Source organism: Salvelinus fontinalis, chromosome 31, assembly GCF_029448725.1.
Source record: "Salvelinus fontinalis isolate EN_2023a chromosome 31, ASM2944872v1, whole genome shotgun sequence".
Lineage (NCBI taxonomy): Eukaryota > Metazoa > Chordata > Actinopteri > Salmoniformes > Salmonidae > Salvelinus > Salvelinus fontinalis.
In genome coordinates this window covers 19,685,075-19,697,374 of record NC_074695.1, presented here as the reverse complement: position 1 = coordinate 19,697,374, position 12,300 = coordinate 19,685,075, and the positions used below count along the sequence as shown (strand labels likewise).

Sequence of the window (12,300 nt, the reverse complement as noted above, 5' to 3'; positions counted from 1 at the left end):
TACAGGAAAATGAGGACCGAGAATGCCTCCATTCTCGTCGACAGGGCTGTAGTGGAGCAGGTTGAGAGCTTCAAGTTCCTTGGCGACCAACAAACTAACATGGTCCAAGCACACCAAGACAGTCGTGAAAAAGACACGACAAAACCTATTCCCCCCTCAGGAGACTGAAAATATTTGTCATGGGTCCTCAGATCCTCAAAAGGTTCTACAGCTGCACCATCGAGAGCATCCTGACGGGTTGCATCACTGCCTGGTATGGCAACTGCTCGGCCTCCGACCGCAAGGCACTACAGAGAGTAGCGCGTACAGCCCAGTACATCACCGGGGCCAAGCTTCCTGACATCCAGGACCTCTATACCAGGCGGTGTCAAAGGAAGGCCCTAAAAATTGTCAAAGACTCCAGCCACCCTAGTCATAGACTGTTCTCTCTGCTACCGTACGGCAAGCGGTACTGGAGCGCTAAGTCTAGGTCCAAGAGGCTATTAAACAGCTTCTACCCCGAAGCTGTAAGAGTCCTGAACATCCAATCAAGTGGCTACCCAGACTATTTGCATTGACACCCCCCCCCCCCCCCCCCCCACGCTGCTGCTACTCTCTGTTATTATCTATGCATATTAATTTTAATAACTCTATCTACATGTACATATTACCTCAAATAACCGGTCCCCCTGCACATTGACTCTGTACTGGTACCCCCTGTATATAGCCTCGCTATTGTTATTTTACTGCGGCTTTTTTAGGAATTTTCTTAAAACGGCATTGTTGGTTAAGGGCTTGTAAGTAAGCATTTCACTGTAAGGTCTACTACACCTATTGTATTCGGCGCATGTGACAAATCAAATTTGATTTGATTTACACGGGCGGCCCCCGTGGCAATAAATGAATGAAACTAAAAGCTTACCTTGACTTGGAAGAGTTCCTGTGTTAGTTAGCCAGCTAGCTAACATAGCATCCCTCTTTGTTTGAGTAGGCTAAACTAGCTGGTTGCATTCGTGAAGTTAATAAAAATGCAACTAAATATAGCCAGCTGTCTTTCTCTCTTGCTTCTCCTTCATTTCTGAAGAAATCATTTGTAAAAAAAAAAAGTCAACTATTGTCTCTCTCTGATTTAAATTACTCACTGCATTTTATGCACTGCAGTGCTAGCTACCTGTAGCTTATGCTTTCAGTACTAGATTCATTCTCTGATCATTTGATTGGGTGAACAACATGTCAGTTCATGCTGCAAGAGCTCTGATAGGTTGGAGGGCGTCCTCCGGAAGTTGTCATAAGTACTGTGTAAGTCTGGTAGGGTTTGAGAACCACAAAGCCTCCTAGATTTTGTATTAAATTCAATGTACCCAGATCTAGGATGGAAATTAGTTGTCCTCTGGCTACACCATGGTGCTACCCTACAGAGTGCTGTTGAGGCTGCTGTAGACCTTCATTGCAAAACAGTGTGTTTTAATCAATTATTTGGTGACGTGAATATATTTAGTATGGTTTTATCTAAAAAGGAACTTTTTAATGTTTCACTATTTTTATTTGATGAAATTCACTAAGGGGGATGGTCCTCCCTTTCCTTGGAGGAGCCTCCATATGTGTTCTTGAAATGTAATAGTTCCTTTGTGAAATAAAGTAGGCCTACTGTAGCTTGACTTCTTAATGTAAACCTCATTGGTTCACATGTTCCATCTTTTGTGAAAGTGAGCAGTATGTCTATTTTTATTTCAATATGAATCAATTTGGCATGCATGCTTTCGCCTAACTCCAATACAGAGGGGACTTTTCTGAAGTTGTTGTCTCGCACATCTGAATGGGTAACTTCATTATACTGGATATCTTTAAAAATTAGGTGCTGCATTCATCCAATTTGTAGCAAGCAGTCAGCCCCAGTTTGAACACAGCTTCCTATTTTGGGAATTAGAAGGGGTTCAATTTCTCACTTCATCCACAGTTAGTGATTCATTATCCAAGTAATTAGTATTTAGAATATATATACAATATTTGATCTGACCATTATGACACATGGTAAGCCATAAGGTTAGGTTACCTGCTGGCTGCTTGCTTAGATGAAGTGGAATATTTTGTTTGAGAAGGGTGTATGAAACTAGGGCCTTAATGCCTAACACATGATGCCAATATTTACTGACTCAGGACCCACCTCTATGGCCCTATTGCTTGACTGAAGCCATCCACACCACCGTAGGAAACATACAGTTGAAGTTGGAAGTTTACATACAGTTAGGTTGGAGTCATTAAAACCCATTTTTCAACCACTCCACAAATTTCTTGTTACCAAACTATAGTTTTAGCAAATCAGTTAGGACATCTACTTTGTGCATGACACAAGTAATTTTTCTAACAATTGTTTACAGACAGATTATTTCACTTATCATTCACTGAATCACAATTCCAGTGGGTCAGAAGTTTACGTACACTAAGTTGACTGTGCCTTTAAACAGCTTGGAAAATTCCAGAAAATTATGTGATGGCTTTAGAAGCCTCTGATAGGCTAATTGACATTTGAGTCAATTGGAGGTGTAGCTGTGGATGTATTTCAAGGCCTACCTTCAAACTCAGTGCTTCTTTGCTTGACATCATGGGAAAAGCAAAAGAAATCAGCCAAGACCTCAGAAAAAAATTGTAGACCTCCAAGTATGGTTCATCTTTGGGAGCAATTTCCAAATGCCTGAAGGTACCACGCTCATCTGTACAAACAATAGTACGCAAGTATAAACACTATGGGACCACGCAGCTGTCATACCGCTCAGGAAGGAGACGAGTTCTGTCTCCTAGAGATGAACGTACTTTGGTGCGAAAAGTGCAAATCAATCCCAGAACAACAGCAAAGGACCTTGTGAAGATGCTGGAGGAAACAGGTACAAAAGTATCTATATCCACAGTAAAACGAGTCCTATATCGACATAACCTGAAAGGCCGCTCAGCAAGGAAGAAGCCACTGCTCCAAAACCGCCAATAAAAAGCCAGACTACGGTTTGCAACTGCACATGGGGACAACGATTGTACATTTTGGAGAAATGTCCTCTGGTCTGGTGAAACAAAAATAGAACTGTTTGGCCATAATGACCATCGTTATGTTTGGAGGAAAAAGGGGGAGGCTTGCAACCCAAAGAACACCATCCCAACTGTGAAGCACAGGGTGGGAGTATCATGTTCTGGTGGTGCTTTGCTGCAGGAGGGACTGGTGCACTTCACAAAATAGATGGCATCATGAGGGAGGAAAATTATGTGGATATATTAAAGCAACATCTTAAGACATCAGTCAGGAAGTTAAAGCTTGGTTGCAAATGGGTCTTCCAAATGGACAATGACCCCAAGCATACTTCCAAGTTGTGGCAAATGGCTTAAGACAACAAAGTCAAGGTATTAGAGTGGCCATCACAAAGCCCTGACCTCATCTAACGAAAATTTGTCAGCAGAACTGAAAAAGCGTGTGCAAGCAAGGAGGCATACAAACCTGACTCAATTACACCAGCTCTGTTAGGAGGAATGGGCCAAAATTCACCCAACTTATTGTGGGAAGCTTATGGAAGGTTACCCGAAACGTTTGACCCAAGTTAAACAATTTAAAGGCAATGCTACCAAATACTAATTTAATGTATGTAAACTGCTGACTAACTGGGAATGTGATGAAAGAAATTAAAGCTGAAATAAATCGTTCTCTCTTATTCTGACATTTCACATTCTTAAAATAAAGTGGTGATCCTGACTGACCTTAGACAGGGACTTTTTGCAAGGATTAGATGTCAGAAGTTGTGAAAAACTGAGTTTAAATGTATTTGGCTAAGGTGCATGTAAACTTCTGACTTCAACTGTAGTATTTACATATTATTGTGGTGGCATTTCAGTGAGAGGAAAACTCTAAAATGGCCAGTTTCCCGGACACAGATTATTCCTAGTCATGGACTAAAAAGCATTGTATTGGAATTTCTTCTTTGAGCATTCTTTTTTTAGTCTAGGGCCAGTGTTCAAAAGCATCTCAGAGTAGGAGTGTTGATCTGTCCATATACTCATTATAATTAAAAAGGCAAGACTGATCCTACATCTGCACTACCCTGAGACTCTTTGTGATGTACAGGTCTAGGAGTAAGCTTAACCTGCATCCAGGAAACCAGCCCTAATGATGAACTACACTGGTGTTCCTCAGGTGCTGCCCGTGGTCGAGGTGCTGCGGCATGGGGGACTTCCAGCCGCGGAGGGTGTGGCTGGGCCACCCAGAGAAGAGGGAGCAGAGGTACCCCCGGAACGTCATTAATAACCAGAAGTATAACTTCTTCACCTTCCTCCCAGGGGTGAGTGTCGGGTACTCCGGGTCAACCAAGCAACCGTCATCTGCTCCTCATTCACAACACAACAAGCCGGAATTAGTTTAGTGGCAAAGTGGAGTTATTGGTTTAATGGCAAAGTGGAGTTATTGGTTTAATGGCAAAGTGGAGTTATTGGTTTAATGGCAAAGTGGAGTTATTGGTTTAATGGCAAAGTGGAGTTATTGGTTTAATGGCAAAGTGGAGTTATTGGTTTAATGGCAAAGTGGAGTTATTGGTTTAGTGGCAAATTGGAGTTATTGGTTTAGTGGCAAATTGGAGTTATTGGTTTAGTGGCAAATTGGAGTTATTGGTTTAGTGGCAAAGTGGAGTTAGCGGTTTAGTGGCAAAGTGGCGTTAGCGGTTTAGTGGCAAAGTGGAGAGTGAGCAGTAGAGCTGACCCCATAGATTCGAATAGTTGGTTGGTGGACACTGATTCTAATCAAATGAGCACTCATGTTAGCCTGTGCCGTATAGACTAGTGTGCCTCTACTGTAGTTGTTGAGTCTCTAATTAAAACTAAACCACGGAAAGAATAGTAAGGAACTTTTTTTTTAACTTTCTGATTTTCTGAGCCCAATTTTCATATGAATTTGGTTTTCAGACATTATCTAGTCTTAAACATTGTGCCTTTTTTGGATATTAAGTCATGCATTAAAAGTAGGAAAAACAAGAAGACCAGTCCTTTTTGCATTGCAAATTCACACATTCTCAAATCAACATTATTCTTGTTGTGTGAGTGTTCACTGTCACCTGTCAGTAGTTGAGGAAATTACTCACAGTAGCAATGAGAGAACACAAACTTTCCCTTTGTAGTAATCTTGCACATTGGTGGTAATGAAATTCAGCTATGTGTGACTGTTAAATCTATACTTGACTGTGGGTGGCACTGGAAAAGTTGATGTCCGTCTGTGTTGAGATATATCATGTATACAGTACCAGTCAAAAGTTTGGACACACTTACTCATTCCCGTTTTTTCTTTATTTTTACTATTTTCTACATTGTAGAATAAAAGTGAAGACATCAAAACTATGAAATAACACATATGGAATCATGAAGTAACCAAAAAAATGTTAAATAAATTCTTCAAAGTAGCCACCCTTTGTCTTGATGACAATTTTGCACACTCTTGGCATTCTCTCAACCAGCTTCATGAGATAGTCACCTGGAATGCATTTAAATTAACAGGTGTGCCTTGTTAAAAGTTGTGGGATTTCTTTCCTTCATAATGCGTTCGAGCCAATCAGTTGTGTTGTGACAAGGTAGGGGTGGTATACAGAAGAGAGCCCTATTTGGTAAAAGACCAAGTCCATATTATGGCAAGAACATCTGAAATAAGCAAAGAGAAACGACAGTCCATCATTACTTTAAGACATGATGGTCAGTCAATGCAGAAAATGTCAAGAACATTTCTTCAATTGCAGTTGCAAAAACCACCTTGCGCTATGATGAAACTGGCTCTCTTGAGGACAGCCACAGGAAAGGAAGACCCAGAGTTACCTCTGCTGCAGAGGATACGTTCAATAGAGTTAACTGCAACTCAGATTGCAGCGCACATTAATGCTTCACAGAGTTCAAGTAACAGAGCTGGCATCAGATGACCTGGCCTCCACCATCACCCGACCTCAACCCAATTGAGATGGTTTTGGATGAGTTGGACCACAGAGTGCAGCCAACAAGTGCTCAGCATATGTGGGAACTCCTTCAAGACTGTTGGAAAAGCATTCCTCATGAAGCTGTTTGAGATAATGCCAAGAGTGTGCAAAGCTGTCATCAAGGCAAAGGTTGGCTACTTTGAAGAATCTCAAATATAGAATATATTTTGATTTGTTTAACACTTTTTGGGTTACTACATGATTCCATATGTGTTATTTCATAGTTTTGATGTCTTCACTTTTATTCTACAATGTAGAAAATAGTAAAAAAAATAAAAATAAATACTTGAATGAGTAGGTGTGTCCAAACTTTTGACTGGTACTGTATATTAGAGTACTGTATATTAGAGTTTGTGTGTGGATATGTCTGAAACTATAAGCTTATTTTTGTCTCAACTGAACCCTTAGTGATCAATATCTTGTCACGTGCATATATTATAATGCCCCTAATGTACGTACATATTTGTGGTTGGCTGATTTATGTGAAATCATATTGTTCTGTTTTGTTTTCTCAGGTGCTGTTTAATCAGTTCAAGTACTTCTTCAACTTGTACTTTCTGCTCCTGGCCTGTTCTCAGTTTGTCAATGAGCTCAGGCTAGGTGCTCTGTACACCTACTGGGTTCCTTTGGTAAGCAGTGTAGCATTTTGTCAAAGTAATGTAGCATCAAGTATTCACATGATCCACCAATCACTTGCTAAAAACAAGATACTTGTTCTAATTTGTAATTTTACACATGTAGAAGGTTTTTCTTATATTTTTGTATTTCAGGGAATTGTTTTGATTATTACCATTATGAGAGAAGCAGTTGAAGAGATCAGATGTTATTGTCGAGACAAAGAAGTGAATTCACAGATATATAGCAAGCTCTCAATAAGAGGTAAGGGTTTGTTTGAAATTGGTACCCAATAAGAAGAATAAACAACAACATAAATATGTTTATAAACAGATCCAAAGTAACCACTCCAACCAATTAATGACCTACAGTAGTTTTCTGATGTGTCTATTCAGTATAATACAAGTATCTGAATAGTGGGTGTCTCTAATAGAGTTGGGGTCTATTCAAATTGAATTTGAAATTACAGTTAAATTCTTGAAATCGAATTTCAACAATCTTCATGGAATGGAATTGAAATTGTATTGGTTTTAGACTGTTTGGACTGTTTGAATTGGAATTGAATTGTAAACACATTTAATCTTTGGAATTGAATTGGATTTCCCAGTGAATGGAATTAACGCATTTAGAATCAAAAGTTGATTGAAAGATTTATTTTAACTTGTATTTCTATATTTCCCATATAGTGAGGCAGTCTGAACAGTGACATGATCAGCCTGAAAGCCGGAGGGAATTTAATTGGAATTTGTGGAATTGTTGGTGATAATATTGAACGGGGAATTGAATTCTTGGAATTTACCTAACATTGAAATTGAGAGGATTTGAATTATCTCTGAATGCAAAGAGTGACCTGGAATTTGTATGAAATGGAATTTCCTGGGAGAGGGAATTTAATTGAATTTGTGGAATTAACTCCAACCCTGGTCTCCAGTCCAGTTAACTGTATGAGCTTGGTCCGGTACTGTCTAAGCTGACAGGGGAGTGGGTCCTGGGTGGGAGGGGAGCGGGTCCTGGGTGGGAGGGGAGCGGGTCCTGGGTGGGAGGGGAGCGGGTCCTGGGTGGGAGGGGAGCGGGTCCTGGGTGGGAGGGGAGTGATGGCTAATTCAAAGCAGGGATGTAAAAGTGTACACATAAGAGGGCTTGGAATAAAGTGCTACTAGCAATAAAAACCTGGAGACCTCTTGCGGTTTCCATCACTTTTCCCCTTTGATCTGGCAGCTTGTTTTATCAATAAACACAATATATGGTTGCTTCCATGATAGTGGCCCCAGTGGCCTGTCTTGTTGCACAGGGTGAGAGAGATAATGGCATTAAATGCCTGTAGATTGTTTTGCTTTGAGAAAGTAGCTACTTTATCAAGAGCAAAACATGCTGTTAATTTATGTTTTGATGTCAGTCGTCCACCAAGGATTTTTGCGTCATCCTGTAGGAATGTATGATTCATAATTTTAAAGTAGTTTCTTTCTCCTCAGTATTTTGACTTCTGACCAATTATTTCTGAAGCTTATTGGGAAAGTTTAGTTTGTGTTAGCAGATTTGTGTAAAGTAGACTAAACTCAGATAATAAAAATAAGTGAAACAGAATGGGTTTTCAAGCCCAATAAACCTAAATGCATAGCAATATTAATGTATTACATATGCAAAAGCCTGAGGTCACAGCAAAGGTCAAGGGTTAGTGACCCGCTCCAAACAATTTTGCCTGTTCATTCCAAATGGAATGAGAGAAAAGGCTCAACACCCCCCCCCCCACCCTCCCAACATTCTTTCAGATCTGAAGGCCTACATGGAAAATTACTTTCCCCCCACATTTAGTGGAAGGAAATCTATAACAACAGTTGTCTACATTTGCAAGGTAACCTGGAGGAGACAGTTTGGCGTAAACAGTGAGCTGAATAGTGTTTTTGTATGTATGGGCCATGAGAAGAGAAGTAGGGAGAATGAAGACTAGGGTTTTAAGTGTCTTTGAATGACGTTAATGGTACCAGGATGTGGCACTTCCATAAAAAACCTGTGTGAGCCATGTGAATGTTTACATGGATGTTTTAGATTTTTACTTGTTTGGGTTGTTTTACTCTATTCTTCCCCTCCTAAGAGGAATGGAATGTCCATAAAACAACATTCATCCTTAATTTCTGATCTAACCACAATACCATTATGATTTTCACACTGAATTTAGTCAACTCAACGTTCTGCAATCTGAAAACGCTTATTGAATATTCATTTTACGTTTGTTTTTATTTCAGGCACTGTGAAGGTGAAAAGTAGTGGCATTCAAGTTGGAGACCTTATAATCGTGGAAAAGGTTTGAAGCACTTCGTAGATTTCGCCTCGACTGCATCAATGAATTAGGCCTACTACATACCAGTATAGCAAAGTTGCCAAATATGACAAATAATGATTGGTCTGTTAATCTGCTAGACTGGTGACTTGAGGTGAAAGGAGTTAAAGATTTTGTAATCTTGTGATCAATGTTTCTGAGCTTGAGTCTGTCAAGCTCAATGCAGACGTAACTGACACAAACTTTAAATTAACTTAATTGGATCAGAACCAAACATTTGACATTTGGATTATTGATGATATTGACAAAAAATTGAAGCAACACTTGTAGGATATTAATCTCTCGTGGACAGGCTACCTTAATGGTACTGTAGATCTGTCATGCTAAAACGGGATGTGTGAGATCGGCAGCATTAGTTCCAGTGCTTGGGTTTTTCGTCACTGGTTATTTGGACAAATCACGATTTTGCAGGTGTTAGCATCTTTCGAATTTTGGAAGGAAAGGGGACATTTGGCCCAAAGACTTGCCCGTAACTTGCAAAGAGAGAGGGTGGAGCTCTTCATTCCGGTTCTGCTCGTTGTTTTCTATCTCTTCTCTTAACACGTATGGACTCAGAACTTAATCGAGCATCTGACCAATTTCGCAAGATTAAAGTTCTGGGTTAGCTGAGATTAGTAGGATATAGACCACCCAGAAAATACCAATGCATTCTTACCAGATAGTTCACTTAAAATGCCATTAAGTTGGCATATCCATGTGGGAAAGTTAAAATAATGCAATCAATTGTGCCATTCAAATTAGCATCACAAATGGCATCATCACTGGTAACATTATAAAAAAATATAATTTGTTAGGTTATATTTGTCCTATTTCAGACATGTACAAGTATGTATTATACGCATGTGTGAAATTGAAATATTCTTTGCATATTCCAACTCCCCCTGAGAGTGGGGTCATGGCCAGGGTCAGCCATTATCAACAGGGACCTTGGAGCAATTAGGGTTAAGTGCCTTGCTCAAGGGCACTTCAAAAGATGTTTCACCTTGTAGCTTGGGGATTCGAGTTAGCAACCTTTCGGTTATTGGCCCAATGCTCTAACCGCTAGGCTACCTGCCGCCACTATGTTGTTAAAAGTATCTCAAGTAATTAAAATAGACATTCCAACTCCTAACAGTATTTTTTACTGGCTACTGTAGAAAGAGTGGATTCTGGGAGTCTTTGAAGGATAGGTCACACATGTTGTTCTCTTTATAAATGTGATATTTTTTATCCATGACTGAGGAGACATTGAAAGTAAATCGAAATCTGAATTGTTATGATCTTCTGATTTGAAATTTGTTAAAACATTTATTTTTTCATAACATTCAAAATGTGTACCACCGCATTGATCTGAAGTGCCACAGTGAATCTTTATTAAACCCATCGACCACTTAAAATAATCAATGTCCAACTCAATGTTTTGAAATCTGTCAACTTAAATAGTGTTAAGAATTCATCTTCCAATTACTCTGACCAGGACTCAGTCACAGTGGAGTCTGGGTCAAACAGAGTGTAAAGCCTGGTCAGACTCCTATTCAGGGTAAGGCTGGATGATTTGCTGCAGGGATTATTATTGTGACTAGCTGAATGCAGGTAATGTAGCACATTAAAGCAAATTCTGAACGTCTACAGTTATAGAGGGGGGGTTAGAAGAACAGGATGCAAGTTGAAGTTGTGTTTTTCTTTATTTCTGTCTTTTCTTTGTAGAACCAGCGAGTTCCTGCTGACATGATCTTCTTAAGGACCTCTGAAAGAAATGGTAAACATCTGCTGGTCATTCATTCAAATCTCCAAAACAGGATAGTTAGGGTAATGGCATGTTTAAAAAGGGTGGTGAGGTGAAGGGATTAGCCTAGAGCCAGGACAGGAAGTGCAACAATGTCTAAATTGTAATTGGGTCCAGTAGGCTATCGTTCAAAGTGGTGGTTGGGGGGGACGGGTTGTGTTAGAAGACAGAAGAAGCATGGTCCATTCATTTCCCCTGACCATTTTTGTCTTTTAAATTGCAAGTTAGTTCCTAAGGAAAATCACCAAGACAGGCAAAGTGTAGAATAGAAAGAACATATAAAATGCAAAGAGAAAACTGGGGAACCAAGGTACAAAGACTGAGCCTAATCTGAATAAACAAATGTGGAATTGGATGAGATTTGAAAGAGTGGTGACAGAAACAGAATGAATTGCTCCCATGCAAAACAATGCCATCTCCAACAGGCTTGTTGTTTTCTAAACAAGTACACCACCACCCCCTCGATAACTAGCAGCTGTTAGGATCCATCGGAAATGTGAGCTAAAACATTTGGAGTACGACAACCTTACACTTTTATAATCTTGATTTGGAGTAACACAAACTAGATGAAGCATGCTTGGTTGTGGTTGTGCTTTCCTGTGGGGGGAGGAAAAACAACATGTTTATTTTACTGGAAAGAGTGGTTAGTTGGTTATCTCTCTGACACATGGAGGCCATTAGGTCAATTATGAAGAGGCTAGCTAGGCCCAGTGTTCTCATCTATAGACAGGCAGGCAGGATGACGCAGACCAGGAGGAACTGGGGTTACTGGAGGCTGTGGGGGGAGGAGGGTTGGGTTGGCATGGATACCTCTTCACTTTCTTTTTGATCCCCAGAGTAATGTGCAGTTGGGCACCATTCATATATTTGAGTACTATTTTGCAGTAAGTCATTTGGTAAGATATGTTTATGTTGAAAGATAGAGGGGATGAAGGATGCACCAAATAAAAGAATGCTCGAAGTTGACGCATGTGGCAAAATTGACACGTTTTTATATTATCATTATTTACATAGGGTAACACATTTCATTTTTTTAAATGGACAGAATGTAGTTATTTGTACCATGGATGCCCTATAACTGAATGCTTCTGCAATCTCTAAAGCCTACACAACGGTGCCCCCTAGAGGTGTCTGTGACTCCATTCTGGATCAGTTATTTTCCTCACTTCTGCCTTGTTCTAGGCTCCTGCTTCCTGCGTACTGACCAACTGGACGGGGAGACGGACTGGAAACTACGCCACCCAGTGGCCTGTACTCAGAGACTGCCCACTGCTGCTGTGAGTCACCAGACCAGATGGCTGATCTATCTTTTAGTAGAACACGATGTTGGCACTGAACTGCACTGACTGCAGAAAGATTTAGTAAAGTAATGCCACATCTCATGTTTTTGGGTGATGTTCTTGGAATTGTTATCGCTTATTGATAAGTGACCATGTTGTGATTGCTCCTCCAGGATCTTCTCCAGATCAGATCCTATGTGTATGCCGAGGAACCAAACATTGACATCCACAACTTTATTGGCACTTTCACCAGGGTGAGTGTTAGGGCCTGGACAATTATATTTTACTTTTCTTGTTTAAGACTTGCATAAAGATAATTCCCACCATATATAGTGAACT

General features: G+C 40.1%; 1 protein-coding gene across 1 annotated transcript in view; it reads left to right on the top strand.

Annotated features, from left to right (window-relative positions):
• The window catches only part of LOC129829765 (probable phospholipid-transporting ATPase IIA), a 37,956-nt gene that overhangs the window by 3,379 nt on the left and 22,277 nt on the right, over window positions 1–12,300 (top strand). The window contains exons 2-8 of the mRNA XM_055891672.1: window positions 4,151–4,295; window positions 6,479–6,592; window positions 6,734–6,842; window positions 8,822–8,880; window positions 10,603–10,654; window positions 11,864–11,958; window positions 12,135–12,215. Coding sequence (XP_055747647.1) covers window positions 4,151–4,295; window positions 6,479–6,592; window positions 6,734–6,842; window positions 8,822–8,880; window positions 10,603–10,654; window positions 11,864–11,958; window positions 12,135–12,215 — 655 coding nt within the window. The remainder of the gene's footprint in view (window positions 1–4,150; window positions 4,296–6,478; window positions 6,593–6,733; window positions 6,843–8,821; window positions 8,881–10,602; window positions 10,655–11,863; window positions 11,959–12,134; window positions 12,216–12,300) is intronic.